The sequence below is a fragment of the Octodon degus genome, unplaced genomic scaffold (genome assembly GCF_000260255.1).
Source record: "Octodon degus isolate 3935 unplaced genomic scaffold, OctDeg1.0 scaffold00001, whole genome shotgun sequence".
NCBI classification, from domain to species: domain Eukaryota; kingdom Metazoa; phylum Chordata; class Mammalia; order Rodentia; family Octodontidae; genus Octodon; species Octodon degus.
In genome coordinates, this window is record NW_004524577.1 from 37,762,295 (window position 1) to 37,779,793 (window position 17,499).

Genomic DNA, 17,499 nt, shown 5'->3' on the forward strand with positions numbered 1-17,499 from the left:
CAACAACTTTTGACATTGCCAGTCCTATGATAACCCACTACTATTATGGACTACTGGACTATATTGGATTACTTTGCTGAATTCACACACCTACAATATTTAAATGGCAATAGAATACCAACCTTTGACAAAACTAAACAAAATTGGGGATATAAATAAAGAACCATTTTGTATCTGTATATACAAAATAATTCAGAGAGATACACAGCTACTTTCTCTTAATTTAATGAGAAGAAAGATTTGCACTAATAGGGTTTGGACAGAATATCATGTCTGCATCTTGTACTATGAATAACCACTATGAAGACAACAAAATGCAATGTACTAATTACTGAAACTGTCTTACTAATCAGTTTTGAAACTGTCTCATTGCCATTTGTTTCTCAATAAAATTAATAAATTTTTAAAAAAAGAGATACTGTGGAAGAAAAGGAAGGAGACTAGGGAAGGGAAGAAGGTGAAAAGATGTCATAGGGGGAAAGGGAAAGGAGAAGGGTTAACAAATGTCTTATGCATGTATGAGTGTGCCAGAGTACAACCCAGTGGTCTATGTAATATGTAATTGAAAAAAAAGTATTTCCCAATCTCAACAAAGGCACTGAACACCCCCAAAACAAAGCAAGCTCCATCGGGCTTGTTTCTAACAATCTACGCTCTGTGCCAAATCCCAACTTATCACGAGCATTTGTCATAAAGGATGAGTCAGAAGTTTTGGTGTAAAGCCTAAAGCAGTCTCAAAACAATCTGAGACTACGATGTGTGGTAGAAAGACGAGTCTGTACAACACTGCTGTGCCGGGTTCCAGCCCACACATCGTGCGTCTTATGCTACACTGTCAGGTTCTGGGAAAACAGTTTAGACAGGAAGCTGGGGGGGTGGGCCAAGGCCACGTCTCTGAACACAGGACAAAGGAAACTTAAAGTTTCCTTTCAGAAAGAGCGCCAGGCTGTGAGCAAATACTATATACATGATGTCTATGGCTTTCCACAAGGGAAAGGATTTCGTGCCTGCCTCCTAGACAAGATGGAAAAGGTGGGCTAGTGGATGTCATAGTGATTAGGTATGCTCATAGAAACCTGGATAGAGAATCACAAAGCAGAGGAGGGCGAGTTGGGTGTGGTGCTGCACGCCTACAATCAGAGCTCTTGGGAGGCTGAGGCAGGAGGGTCACCATGAATTCCATGTCAATGGAGGCTATGTAGTGAGTTCAAGGCCAACTTGGAATGCATAGTGTAAAAGCACACACAGGAAGGAAGGAAGGAGGGAGGGAGGGAGGGAGGGAAGGAAGGAAGGAAGGAAGGAAGGAAGGAAGGGAGGGAGGGAGGGGAGGAGGGAGGGATGGACAGACAGACAGAGAGGCTGATGTCCCTGAGGCTCCCTGATCCACCACAGAGATCTGAGGCAGTTACCACTTTTATTAATGACTAGATAAGGTAAAGAGTTATCAAATCTGAAAGCATTAACAAGTTAGAAAGTAAAACTAGGTTTGGGATATCAAAGCAAAGATTCTAAGCAGGCTAAAACAATGGATAAGACCAGCATGAAGACATTAAGTATGAATAAAATACTTCAATTCAGGTTTTAAAAGAATCAACAAACTTTAAAACAGTAAAGATGTGCTATACTAGCAAGTCTTGCAAGTGGAAAGTGTTTTAAAGATTAAATTGGTTTGCAGTTACAAGAATGATGCTATAATTTCAGGCCATATGAAAAAAAGGAAATTTCTGGACTCTGAGAAAGCTTTCTTAACACATAAGAACATTAAGCATAAAGTAAAATTGTGACAAAATTTGGCAATATTAAAATTAAAGCCCGATGTGGTGGCACAAGCCTGTAATACCAGCACTCAGGAGGCTGAAGCAGTAGGATTGCTGCAAGTTCAAGGCTAGCCTGGGCTATATAGTGAGTTCAAAGTTGACCTCTACTGCATAGAAAGACTGTATTAAAAAAAAAACTATACAGTTAAGGAGTTCTGTTCATCAAAAGCTATCATTAAGATATGATAAGGCAGGCTGGGGAGATAGCTCAGCGGTGTAAGCGCTTTCCTGGCAAGCACAAGGACTCAAGTTTGGTCCCTGGTATTGCATGCCATGCCAGCCTCAGAACCGGGTGTGGTGTCTCACGGCTGTAATCCCAGTGCTGGGGAGGCTGAGACAGGAGGAGCATGACAAGTCTGAACTGTGTAGTGAGACCCTGTATCCAATAAATAAATAAAATATTTTTTAAAAAGACATAAGGCAAGCTATATAGATGTTTATAATACACCTAAGACTCAAGTAGAATATATAAAGAACATCTACAGTATCAAGCAGATCAAAAATATCAAACTAAAAACTCAAACAGATTTTGCTTTAAAAATTAAAAAGTCTGTCATCTCAATGAGATAAATGCAAATTAAAGCCGCATTTCCTTTGTGTTCAGACAACAGAACACTACAGAAAAATAACTGTGTAAACCATATAGTATTGTCACATTAGTGAAATATATTTTAGTAATCTGTATTAATTGTACAAATTGTTGTTACCCTGACCTTTCCATACCTGCATGTAGTTCACACGTGCCATACCCATCCCACCTTGCCCTCTTCGCTCCCTTCCCCCTCCCTGTCTCCTAGCTACTCCTCTCCCTCCACTTTAAAGAATTTTACAGTACAATACTAAGAGAATAAGAAATGGAATGGGTGGGTTCCATCTGTCTTCATAGAGCTCTGGCCACTCCCTCATCCTGGAAAATCAAGGATTACATGTCTATTTCCTTGAGGCTGAAATGATAACAACATTTTAAAAGTGAAAGGGAAGAGATTCCCAGAAAGGGTGGGCCAAGGTATCAGGTGCCCTCAGATTTTTAGCTCTAGAGGTTTATTCAAGAGGGCTTAATAATAATTTTTTGAAGTCAAGGTATGTTTTGTTTACTCTTCCAAGTGTGTACCACACTTTGCAATTTTATGAAAAATGGGAGAAATTTTTTTAAAAAGGAAATGGCCAAACCATAAAATCTCTGGCAGCTAACACAGCGAGACCCAAAGCAGGGTAGGACGCCAAAGCAAAGTTCTCCTTCATTCTGTGCGCAGAATGGCAAATGGCTACAGTAGACCACTCTCCCAGTCTAAAGAGTACAAGTGGGAAACTTTGAAGCGCTCACTACTGTTTTCTTCTATTTTCAACGTAGAAAGTGAAGACAATGACTTCAGATCTGCCGAAGCTGTCAATGAATCTCTTCTCAGAATCCACTACTAGAAATATTACAAGGGCATAACTTACCCAGCGGGTACTATTGACAGTCCTGAATCGCAGTATATACTTCAAATCAAATGAATGAGATGTCCACTCTATTTGAAGCATTCTTTTGATGCCCAAAACTGGCTTCACACTCAAAATCTCAGGTGTTATAGTTTTCACTGAAAATAAAAATAACACAAATCTCATATTTGCAAAAATGACCAGAAGACACTAAGAACATGCACCTAAAAAAATAATCCACCTAAAATCAAAAGTAAAGTAAGCCTAGAATGGAAATGATAGTGCATGTTCTGCTGCCTGCTAGGTACGGATGACATTAGCAACACAGTGAGACAGGTACGCCACCTCCTGCCCCTGTTATTGCCAAAGAAACCCCAGGGGAAAGAGAATTATTCCTGTGAATATTCAGCAAATCAGCCTTGTACTAATGGATCAAAGCTTTTCACAAGGTGGAGCTATGTAGTTTTAAAAAGCTAGCTCGCTTTTTTTTTTTCTTAAATATTTATTTGGTACAGGGTTCTGTTACGCAGTTCAGATTCAAGTGATCCTCCTGTCTCAGCTTCCTAGTGCTGGGATTACAGGCATGCCCCACTGTGCCCAGTTTCAGGGCTCGTACTGCATGCAGTACCAGGGATCGAACTTGGGGCCTTGCATTTGCCAGACAGATGCTTAGATGGCCGAGCTATCTCCCCAGCACTGGGATTACAGGCGAGAGGCATCATGCTGAACAGATGGATCATATCTTATGTCAGGCAGAAAGAAGGTAAAATACACAGCCACAATATTAATACAATTATAAACAAGCCCAGTTTATAGAATAAACTATGCTAGAATTTTTAAAGAGAGAGGAAGAGGTTAGACCCCGGAAAGTGGGCTGCTCCCTTTCCCTATGCTCTGCTCCCTGGGCCTCTTTCCCGACTCCCAGGATGAGCACAGGCTCACTAGAAAGTGCCCCTCACTTGCCTCGCACGCTGCACACATTCTGGCCCCAAAGCCCTCTCCTTGAAAATACTTTTTTTTTTTTTTATTTTGTGGAACTGGGGATGGAACTCAGGCCCAGGCCCTTGCCCTTGCCAGGAAAGCACTTATTCCACTGAGCCATCTCCCAGGCTGAAAATACATTTTTTATGGTTATAAAAGTAGCACATGCGGGCCAGCCAGATAGCTCAGCAGAGTAAAGCACCTACTTAGGCAGAGCGCAGGCACCAGGGTTCAATCCCTGGCACCACAAGCCGTGATGGCCTGCCCCTGGGGCACACTGAGACTATGACTAATACTGCATGTGGTGGTGCACGCCTGTAATCCCAGCACTTGGGAGGCTGACAACAGGAGGGTCACTACAAGTCCGATCTGTGTAGTGAGACCCTGTAGACCCTGTACACTAAATACATAAAAGTCACATATGCTCAATTTTTAAACATAAAAATCACTAAGAAAATGTAAAAATCACAATTCAGTCCATCAGAGATAACTTGTTGATATTTTGATACATTTCCATTCACAGTTATTTCTGTGTATTTGTATATCTTTTAAACAAAATTGATATGCTAGATCAAGATTTTGCCTTCTGAAATAACTTCAATTTTCTAGTAAACATTATTATCTATTAAAAATTCCTCAAGTTGTCTTTTAAAAGCTTCACAGTACTCAATGGATGAATGATATTCATTTGACCACTTTTTTACTACTACACTTTCACAGCATTTCCAATATTTCACTTAGAAGACAAAAGGGAGAAGCTAGTCTTAATCAGAGAGACGCGAGGCTTGATCAGTCTAGAATTAACACCATGCACATCACAGGTATCAAACATGTCTTAAATAAATGAGTAAGTGTATAAGAGTTGAATCTTTTCCTGCCTCTCTGATGGGCTCCTTAGATCCTTACAACAGCCTGTCTGCGTAAAAGAACATAAGCATTTTTAGGCTTACTGGCATAAGGGCCATTTTTCTTTCTAAAAAGTTTACAACAACTTCTATCAACAGTGTGTGAATGCCCATCTTACTGCATGTTTCCTAACTGGAATTTAATAATACCATTTTAATCTTTGTAATTGCTGAAAGATTTTGGAGAGCAAAAAATCCCTACTTCAGCCATGGAATTAAAAACATCAGGTAAAAATACAGTTCTTGGTGGCTACTCTAAAAGTAATGTGCATTCATTATACCTTACCAAAGGGTGGTCATCAATCTAGATTCCTACTCCATGGGTAAACTTTAGACATATTAAGGATTTCCATAAGTTTATGCATACATATGGGCATTTGCGGTACCAGGGATTGAACTCCAGACCTTGCACTTGCCAGGCAGGCACTTATGCCACTGAGCTATATCCTTGGCTCTACACACAGGCACTCGATACATTATATTTTAGGAAAATTATTTTGCTGATTCTTAATCTCCTAAATTTAGGACACCCACTTCACAGAAGAGATATACAGAAGATAAATAAATTCCTAATAATAAGCTATGTTAATTTTCACTTGTTTTGAGCATAAGATAAAAGAGTCCCTGTCATTACTCATTACACTGGACTATGTCCTGTCAGAGTATAAATTCTTCTTCAATCTCCACCCAACTCTACAACACTATCACTAAGCACATACAAGTTAGTAGGTTTGTTTTGTTTTTTTTTCTTCTGATGAAAATGGCCCTCAGGAGAACTCATCATGATCTGATGTATATCAAGAGACATTAGCAGACCTCAGTCACACTCTAACCTATCTGAAAGCAGATTGGTGGGATTGTTTTTGCCTGATTTGAATATCACATTGGAATAGTGACAGGAGGTGCTCATGAAAGTTGCAGGGAGACCACCCATCTACAGAAGCCTGGGGCAAGGCATTATGGGTGGAGACATATTACAGAAGTGTAGAAAACTAAACGAGATTCCCCAGGAAAGTAAAACATTCAAAAGCAGTTATGTGCGTACATAACTTGGGAAAGATGCACACTCAAAAAACGACTTGAGAAGGTCTTTTATTTAAGCCCAGCCAATCTATGAAGGATGGTCTGATAATAGAGCCCAGCTGAAAAGACTAGGCATTGTAGCTACTCTTGCAATGCCTAGTTTTCAACAACAAAAAAAATGTTGTGACTACAAAGAAACAAAAATAGAGCCTGCCAAAAGAAACAAAATAAGCCAGGATTTTTTTGAAGCCACCCAGATATTGACTTTTTAAATAGTTTAAAGAGAATTGTCTTAAATATGTTCAAGGCGAGCAGTATGGGCTGAACAAGGGCACCACCACCAGCATGGCAACCAGGCACAGGCCTTGGCTAGCTGAGGTCAGGGCACTGCCCGGCCTCACCACCAATCTGGCTTTGATTAGGGAACTAACAATGAACTGGGAGCACCAGAGGAAGTTTTTAAAATAATGTTTTCTATTCTTATTTTTTTAATTTGGAAGGGCAATGTATAGGTTTTGACCGTTATTGTTTGGTTTGTTCTCTCTGTCCTGCATCTTTCCTCACCAGTCTTTTGTATTCTCTGAGATTTATAGGTGAATGAACACTGTCTCTAGTCTTTGTGTTTTGCTTCCAAATTCTTTTGTTTTCTCCTTTATTCTTTCTCTCCTATTCTCTTCCTTCGCTTCCCAAAATTGGGGCGATCATCCTTAGCCTAGAGCCTTGATTCTACTACATTTCGCTTCAGTTATTACCATTTTGTCTCTTATTCCCCTTCCTCATAGGATAAAACCATCCTACCAAGGGAAAACCCACTGTGTACAAATTCCTGGCCTATCTTGCTGCTGGAGGTTGTTATATAACTATTTATACCAAAATAGCAGTCACCAGAGAAGATCAGTTTCTAGGCTATGCTTGATGATAGTGTCATTATTTATGGTACTACTTTAGCCAAGATGCCATATTTGTTGTAATAAGCTATTTGTATAACACTGTGACAACCTGGGAGCACAAACAGCTACATGGCCCTGTACTTAGACGGGGTGCTGAGCTGAATAGCAATACATCATCCCCAATAAAGTGGGAAGGTAAGATACTGGGACAGACACAAAAACCAACAACCAGCTACACCCAGACAACATCTCAGAGGAATAGACATCTCCTAGGAAAGCTTTGATACTAATAATAAAGCTTAATATAAGAAAAATACAATCAAAACAAATCAAAATAAAAAACAGAAAAATGACAAGACACAGAAGCAAAATGCAACGCCACACTCCCAATCTGCCAAGGACAAATCCATGGGACAATGAGATAGAAGAAAACAGAAACCATACACTTGAATTCACTGGAATGACAATAGAGGAAATATTTAAAATATACAGCAGGCTATAAAGGATATAAAAGCAGAAATAATATCACAGGTTAAAAAAATGATGATCATAATGGAAGACTTGTTTAGCAAATCTAGAGTAGACATACAAAAAAAGAGGAGCACAGAAAAATAATAGAAATCATATGTTCATGCCCAACATATGAAGAAACAAATGAAATGCATGAAACACATTCAAATAGATACTTGGAACATAATAAATTCCACTGAAAGTTTGAAAAAAACATGTAGAAGAAAGCAAAGATGGATTATCAGACTTAAAAAACAATATTGTAGTTAGTGAAAACAAAAAGAAAGATTTCTTCAAAATAGCAAGGGACCACGAAAAAAACAATCCAGTAACTGCAAGTCGATGCAAAGAACATGAGATAGAATGGAGTCCTTGAAAATGCAGGAGAAAGCACAAATGACATTAAGAGAAAACATGTTCAAAAAAAGCAATAACCAAAAACTTCCCAAGCATGGTGTGCTGGCTTGACAACTGGTAGTCAACTTGTAACACCCAGCTGAACTGAACTAGTGTGGTTCTGGGTGTGGGAGGACAACCTGAGGGTAGTTGCCAAGAAAATTAAAAGGAGGACTAGAGAGGAGGAAGAGAAGCTGTTGGAAGGCTGTAGGGAGCTGTTGGTTTTCTGGCAGGATTTTTTTTTTTTTTTTTTTTTTTTTTTTTTTTTTTGCTGTTTTTTTCTTTTTTTTATGAACTTGGCTATTTTTATCATAGAAGGAACTGGGGACCATACTGTCACTGAGAATGACAATAGTTGACTTTGGAAGAGCTCTGGTCCTCACTCTGAACATTGTTTCCTGGCTCTGAGGGGAAGATGATGCACTGCCCAGTCCCCTGGAGAAGATTACCACATTGACTTTCTTGCTGTAAATTTGGCTGTTTTCATCAGCAGAGGAGCTTAGGACCTTACTCTCTTTTTTAAAATTTTATGCATTTTGTACAAGGTCTCACTACTTAGTTCAGACTCATAGAGTTTCTTCCATTTTAGCCTCTCTAGTGCTGGGATTACAGGCATGCATCACCACACCTGGTCTTGGTGGCAGACTTGGCATGCCTGGGGTGGAGCTGGCAAAGTATGTGGTAACAGGGATCAAATCTGAGCTATCTCTATGGCCCAGGACCTTTCTCTTTCTGAGGATGGCTATGGCACTTCTCAGGGGAACTCTGGTTCCTACTTTTAGCATTGCTTCCTGATTCCAGTGAAGATCCTTTAGCCTGTTGCCACACATCCTTTGTCCTGATCACACAGACTTTCTGTCTTTGGGCCTTCCCAGCACAGATCCATAAAATAGGACTACATGACATACTGTCTTGGGTTCTTGTTCTCCATTTGGACTCATGGGAGGCATTGTTATGGGTTCTAGGTCTTCAGCTGGCCTCATGCAAGACATTACCATGGAATCCAGGCCCTCTGCTGTATTCTTTGGTCTTTAGTGTGTGGACAGATTTCCTGCACTCTTTTTTGTATCTGACTCTTTGGGTGACTCCTATAAAGTAATTCTATAAATTATGTGTCCTGCATTATTTTCCCTGCAAATCCCCAAACTACAACACAGGAAAAAAGAATTTGACATACAGTAGAGTGAAGCATACAGAACTCCAATTAGTCAAGACCAAAATCTATTTATATCAAGGAATATAATAATCAATATTCCAGAAATTCAGTATAAGAACAGAATAGTAAAAGCTAGTAGAAGAAAAAAATCACCTATGAAGGGGAGCCCACCAGAATTATAGCAGATTTCTCAACACAAACTTCAACAGAAGGACAGCTTGGAGCAAAGTATTTCAAGCCCTAAAAGAAAATAACTTCCAACCCACACTGATGTTTCCTGCAAATTTATCTATCAGAATTAATGAAGAAATAAATTACTTCCATGAAAAAGAACAACTGAAGAAACTCATGACAACCAAAGCAGTCCCCTGAAGAGTCTGAAAGATATTCTTGAAAGAGGTAAAAAAAAGCTCATGATTACAAGAATACCCATAGAATGAAGCCACCAGGCAGGGCAGGCAAGCAGCTAAGCAGATGGGAAAGAAAGAGAACCATGAACAGGAAAAATAAATGACAAAGACATGCCACTACATATTAGTTCAAATCATCAATGTAAATAGTATCAATTAACCAATCAAAAAAATAGACTGGTAAAATGAATCAAGACAGAAGACCTAACAATTTCCTACACTGAAGGAACATTTAACTCAAAAAGAAATTCATAGACTGAAAGTCAAAGGATGGGAAACAATATTCCATATGACAGGAATCTGGAAAAAAGCAGGGGTAGCTATTCTATTTCTGGACAATATGAACTTCAAGTCAAGACTGATCAAAAGAAATAAAGAAGGATACTACATAATTTTTAAGGGGAAACTCCAAGAAGAAGAAATATCATAAATATATATAAACTAAATACAAGAGCACCCACCTGTTAAACATATTAACAGACACAAAAAATCAAATAGGCATTAAAGCAATTGTAATGAGGGACCCTAAGACCACATTCTCACAATTAGATAAATCAACTAGACAGAAATATCAGAATTAAACTAAACCTGTGAACAAAGCTGTTCACAAATGTCTACAGAGTGTTCTACCCCACAACATTAGAATACGCATTCTTCTCATTATCCAAAAATATTACACATACTGGCCCACACAACATACTTAAGTAAATGCAAAAGAATTGAAATGATCTCACACATATTATGGGACCATAGTGCTATAAAACTGGAAATAAATAGCAAGATAAAACACAATGAATCCATAAACACATAGAAATTAAATGACATCCTTCTAAACAACCAATGGGTCACAGCAAATTAAACAGTATCAATGACAGCAGTCATAAGTGGAAAATTAATAACAGTGAACTCCCACATCAAGAACAGAATGAGGGGCTGGTGAGATGGCTCATTGTGGTCTAAAGCACCTACTTAGAACAAGCTTAGCAAAGCCCAGGGACCACGGTTCAATCCCCCAGCACCACATGCCAGCCAGCCCGGCCCCTGGTGGGCTGAGCTGACCACACACACACACACACACACACACACACACACACACACACACAAACAAATAAATAAAAATTAAAAAAAGAACAGAATGAGCTCAAATAACCTAATGTTGAACCTTAAGCTCTCAGAAAAAGAACAGTCAAGTTCAAAGCTCCTAGGAGGAAATTATAAATATCAGAAAAGAAATGAATGTAACTGAGGCTAAGAAAATAAAAAAATTAAAGAATTGAGTCATTTAAAGATTAAATAAAATTGACAAACCTTTAGCCAACTGTACCCAAAAAAATAAATGACTCAAATTCATATAATTAGGAATGAAAATGGTGAAGTCACACAAAGGCTGTAGAAATCCAGAAGATCATCAGTACCTATTTTGAGAACCTTTACTCTAATAAGATAGAAAACAAACAGAAAAAAAAATTGACACATTCCTAGATACATATGAATTAATGAAGTTGAATGGAGACATAAAAATTCTAAATAAACTAATATCAGTGAAACATAAAATGTACTTTAAAAGTTACCAATGAAGAAAATCCCAGGCCTTGAAGTATTCACTGTTGAATCCTACAAGAAGTTTAGAGAACTAATGCCACTAAAGCTGAAACTCCAAGAAGATGGTAAGGGAAACAACACTTCCAACATGATTTCTGGAAGCAAGCACAACCCTGATTTAAAAACCAGAGAAGAACCCAACCAAAAAGGAGAACTCAAAAGGCCAACCTCACTAAAGAACATCAAAACAAAAATCTTCAACAAGATCCTGGTTTAAAGACTCCAGCAAATAATGAAGATATACTCTTTGACCAACTAGGATTCATTCCAGGGATGTAGGGATGACTCAACACACATAAATCCATAAATGTAATACACCATATTAACAGAACCAAGGACAAAAACCAATTGATCTTCTCAGTAGATACAGAAAAAGCATTTGACAAAGCCCAACACCCATTCATGATTAAAAAAAAAAAAAAAAAAAACCTACAGGAAATTGGGATAGATGGTCTTTATCTTAATCTGATAAAATCCATCTATGACAAACCAACAGCCAACATCATACTAAATGGACAAAAACTGAAAGCTTTCACTCTAAAACCAGGAACAATACAAGGATAGCCACTATCACCACTCATTCAATATAGTTCTGGAAACATTAGATAGAGCAGTTAGACAAGAGAAAGAAATAAAAGGAAGAAAGATAGTAAAGGAATTTAAACTATCATTATTTGCAGATGACATGACACTCTGCAAGAAGATCCCCAAAACTCCCCAAAAAACTTCTAGGTTTAATAACCAGATTCAGTTGCATAGCTGAATACGAAGTCATCACTCAAAAATCCATAATATTCCTGTACATAAATAATAAACTCACTGAGAAAGAAATTAGGGAAACCATACCTTTCACAATAGCATAAAAAATGAAGTACTTACAAATCAATCTAACAAAGTAAGAAAGAGCAATACATTGAAAAGTACAGTACCCTGGAAAAGAAGATCAAAGAGAATATCAGAAAACAAGATATCCCTTAATTATGGACAGGAAGAACGATCATAGTAAAAATGGCCATATCTGCAAAATTGTCATACATATTTAATGCAATTCCAATCAAAATACCATCAGCATACCTCACATACCTAGAGAAAACATTCCTAAAATTAATTTGGAACCAGAACAGACCTAGGATAGCAAAACAATTCTTGGCAACAAAGGCAAGGCAGGGTGCATTACAATTCCTGACTTGAAATTACACTACAAAGATGTAATTTCTAAAAACAGCATGATACTAACAAAATGATGGACCTGAAGATCAATGGAACAGATCAGAGCAGGCAGAAACAATTCTAAACACATTCTACAACCTTTCTTTGCCAAAGGAGCCAAACACATTCACTGAAATAGAAATTTTAGCCAGTTGTCCTTCAGACAAAGGGCTTCTACGTAGAACATAGAATTGAAAAACTCAGACCCCCTCAAATTTAAAGACCCAATCAAAACATGTGCATCTCAGAAGTACACATAGCAAATACATACTTCTCAGAAGTACACATAGCAAATACATACATGAAAAAAAGTTCAGCATTATTGGTCATTTTTGAGAGATACAAATGAAAACAACACTGATATTCCATTGCACCCCAGAAAGAAAGGCTATCATCAAGAAATCAACCAATGACAAATGCTGGCAAACTGTGGGGAAAAAGGAACACTTCTCCACTGTTGTTGATTCTTTGTTTGGAGAAGTTGTTGGGGCTGTTGGAAGCTGCTAGTTCTTCTTTGGGGGGAACTCTGGTTTTTACCTTGAGCATTGCTTCCTAGCTCTAGTTAAGATCCTTTAGCCTGTAGTGAGAGCTCCCCCCAAAGTACCATGGCCATCCTCAGCAACAGTGAGGCCCCAAGCTCCTCCAGTGATGCAGTAAGCTGAGTTTCCATGAGGAAAGCCAATGTGACAAGCTTCTCCATGAGGCCGAGGAGTGCACCATCTTCCCCTCTGGAGCCAGAAAGCCATGCTCAAGATGAGGACCAAAGCTCCTTCAAAGTTCACTAGCACAACATGGCACAGTCCTTCATTAGAGCAACCCAAGAAAACTAGCAGCTTCCAACACCCCACAGCTTCTCCAAACAGCTTCCTTAACAGCATTCCAGCAGCTTATCCTGGTTTGCCTTTATGCTGCTGGCAACAGTCCTCAGGTGGACCTCCCACACAGTACTACTCTAGGTCAATTCAGTTGGGTATAAAAAGGTGACCACCAGTTAGCTATCCACTACAACAAAGGAGAGCTGAAAAAAATCATGACCATCAAACCCACCCTACAAAGAGTACCCACAGATATTCCAGAAAGAGAAACAACCACAACTTCAACAACAACAGAAAGGAACCACCAAACAGAGAAAGTAATTAAAAAGAGGTGAAAAGTACAGGACATATAGCAAAAAAATAACATGACAAAGATAAGCCAATATGTATCAGTTCTCATCATCAATGTAAATGGCCTCAATTCACCAATCAAAAGAAAATGACTGTTAGTGAATTATGAAATGAAATCCAACAATATGCATACAAGAAACACATTTAATTCAAAAGAAAATTTATAGACAGAAAGTCAAAGGATGGGAAACAATACTCCATGCAACGGGAACTCAGAAAAAAAGCAGGGATAGCTATTCTGTTTGCTGACAATATCAACCTCAAGCAAAGAATGATTAAAAGAGATTTTAAAAGGTCACTACATACTTCTTAGGGGAAAACTGCAAGAGAAAGAGATAACAATCATAAATATATATGCACCCAATGTAGAAGCACCCAACCACATAACAAAAATTTTAACAGATATAAAAAATCAAACAAGTAATAATACAATTGTAATGAAGGACTTTAACATGACAATGTCACAAAGACACAGATCAACTAGACAAAAGCTAAGCAAAGAAATAGCAGAACTAAACCAAAGTTATGAAGAAATGGACTTAGTAGACCTTTACAGAGTATTCCACCTAGCAACAATGGAATATGCATTCTTCTCAGCTGCACATGGAACATTCTCCAAAATAGACCATATACTAGCACATAGAGCATGCTTAAGTAAATGCAAAGAAATTGAAATTATCCCATGTATATTATCTGACCACAGGACAATGAAACTAGAAAGAAACCACAAAAGCACCATAAACAATGGAAATTAAGTAACAACCTCCTGAACAACCAGTGGGTCACAGATAAAATTAAGCAAGAAATTAAACAATATTTATGATCAAACAAAAATGTATATACAACTACCAGAACCTGTGAGATGCAATGAAAGCTGTCTTAAGAGGGAAATTTACAAAAGTGAATTCACATATTAGGAAAACAGAACAAGCCAAAATAAATGATCTTATATTGTACTTCAAGCTCCTAGAAAAAGAAAAGCAAGTCAAGCCCAAAGTCCAAAGAAGGCAGAAAATTATAAAGATTAGAGCAGAAATTAATGCAATGGAGATGATGAAAACAATACAAAGAATTAATGAGTTAATAATTTGGTTCTTTGAAAGAATAAATAATATTGATAAATCTTATCAAAAAGCGAAACAACAACAACAAAAAACAAACCAACCTCAAATTCATGCAATAAGAAATGAAAATGACAAAATCACTACAGATCCTATAGAAATTCAGAAGATCATCAATACCTACCTCCAAAATCTTTACTCTCAAGGATGGAAAACAGAAGAAATGGATAGCTTCCTAGATACATATAAATTGCCAAAGCTGAGTCAAAAAGATACACAAACTCTAAATAACCCAAAAGGAGGAAATGAAATTGTAAATGTAATTAAAAAAAAAAAAACTACCAACAAAGAAAAGCTCAGGTCCTAATGGATTCACAGCTGAATTCTACAAGAAATTTAGAGAAGATCTAATGCCAACTTTTATGAAACTCTTAAATGAAATCAAAAGGGAAGCAAATCTCCCAAACTCATTCTTGGAGGCAAGCATTATTCTCATACAAAGCTAGAGAAAGAGGGGCCGGGGAGATGGCTCAGTGGAATAAGCGCTTCCCTGGCAAGTGCAAGGGCCTGAGTTCAATCCCCAGTTCCGAAAAAAAAAAAAAAAGCTAGAGAAAGACCCAACTAAAAAAAGAGAACTTCCAGCCAAAATCTCTAATGAAGACAGGTGCAAAAATCCTCAATAAGATACTGGAAAACAGAATGTAATAAATCATCAAAAAGATTATACATCACAACCAAGTGCGATTCATCCTAGGAATGCAGGGATATAGTTCAATAAATGCAAATTCATACATGTAAAAAACCACATCAACAGAGCCAAAGACAAAAACTATATGATTATCTCAATAGATGCAGAAAAAGTTTTTGACAAAGTCCAGCACTCATTTATGATAAAAACCCTACAGAAAATTGGAATAGATGGTTTATACATCAACCTTACAGAAGCTACCTATGAAGCTAGGGAGATAGCTCAGTGGCATAAGCACCTGCATGGCAAGTGCAAGGTCCTGAGTTTGATCCTCTATACCCCCACAATAAAAATCCATCTATGAGAAACCAACAGCCAACATCATACTAAATGAACAAAAACTGAAAACCTTCCCTTCAAAATCAACAACAGAACAAGGATGTCCACTGTTACCACTCCTATTCAATATAGTTCTAGAAACATTAGCCAGAGCAATTAGACAAGAGAGAGAAATAAAAGGAATAAGGATTGGAAGGAAGAAGTGAAGTTATTTTTATTTGTAGATGACATAGTACTCTACACAGAAGACCCCAAAAACCCCACCAAGAGAATTATAGATTTAATAGCTAAATTTAGTAGTGTAACAGGATATAAAGTCAACATTCAAATTTAATAGCATTTTTGTATATAATGAACACACTGAGAGAGAAATTAGGGAAATCACGCCTTTCACAATAACATCCAGAAATGAAACAATTAGGAATCTAATTAAAGAAGTAAAAGATTTATACAGTGAAAATTACAGTACTCTGAGAAAAGAGATTGAAGAAGATTTGAGAAAATAGAAAGCTATTCCTTGCTCCTAAATAGGAAGAACCAACACTGTGAAAATCACCTTACTCCCAAAATTGTTATACAGGTTCAATGCAATACCAACTAAAATACCATTAGTATAACTCAAAGATCTACAGATTCCTAAAATTCATCTGGAATCAGAAGAGATCCACAATATCAAAAGCAATCCTGGGAAACAAAGGAAAGGCCAGAGGCATCACAATCCCTAACCTGAAATCATACTACAAGCTACTGTGATAAAATTGTCATGGTACTGGCATAAAAACAAACCCAAGAATCAATGGAAGATGCAGACAAAACTACAACTACACTCAGCCACTTTGTTTTTGACAAAGGAATCAAACATGATCACTGGAAGGAAGACAGCCTCTTCAAGAAATGGTGCTGTAAAAACTGGTTTCCACATGTTGAATGCTAAAATTAGACCCATGTCTATGACCATGCACTAAACTACAGTCAAACTGGATCAAAGATTTAAACATTAAAACAGAAACACTAAATATACTGGGAGAAAATGTAGGTAAAAATCTTAAAGACATGTAGGTAGTTCATGAACAAAAGCCAAACTTCATGGAAAATACTTCAAAGAATCAACAAATGGGATCTCACCCGCCAACTGGGAAAAAATTATAGCCAGCTTCACTCCTGAAAAAGACCTTCTTTCTAGAACACATAAAGTATTTTTAAAAATCAGGCCTCACCCAATCCAAAAAATGGACATCTGAGACGAATATATACTTCTTAGATGAAGAAATACACATGGAAAATAAACAAAAAGCTGTTCAATATCATTAGTCATTTGAGAAATGCAAATTAAAACAACACTGAATAGACCCAGAGGGCAGGCCCAGCGAGTGAGTGAGACAACCCGGGGCCCGCAGGATCCTGAATAGACCCAGAGGGCAGGCCCAGCGAGTGAGTGAGATGACCCGGGCGCAGGAATCCTGAATAAACCCAGAGCACAGGCCCAGTGAGTGAGTGAGACGACCCCGAGCCTGTCAGATCCTGAATAGACCCAGAGCCCAGGCCCGGCATGTGAGACCACCCAGGGCCCGCGGATATTCATTCAACCCAGAGTGCAGGCCCAGCAAGGAACCCTTCAGCAGAACTCCCTGCAAAGAGACTAGAGGCAAAAGGCAAGACCCACCCAGCTGATTCAGGAGCAGAACATCTTGCCAGAGAGACACAAAGGGTTCCACTCTAACTGCTGCAGCAGAAAGAAGTGGAGCACAGCAACCAGATCCAAACAACACCCACCTGGAGGAATCTGAACTTTGTAGATCCAGACCTGGTGCTAAGGTAATAACTCTATCTAAGCTCTACACCAAAGGTCAGAAGACAGTGGTATACAAAATGACAAAGAGAAGGAACAAAATGTAGTCTCGGGCCCCGAGTTCACCCAGTACAA

General features: G+C 38.2%; 1 protein-coding gene across 1 annotated transcript in view; it reads right to left on the reverse strand.

Moving 5' to 3' along the window:
• Positions 1-17,499, reverse strand: part of Il31ra (interleukin 31 receptor A) — a 67,198-nt gene that overhangs the window by 33,359 nt on the left and 16,340 nt on the right. Inside the window, exon 3 of the mRNA XM_004623221.1 lies at positions 3,261-3,397. Within this exon, the coding sequence (XP_004623278.1) occupies positions 3,261-3,397 (137 nt within the window). The remainder of the gene's footprint in view (positions 1-3,260; positions 3,398-17,499) is intronic.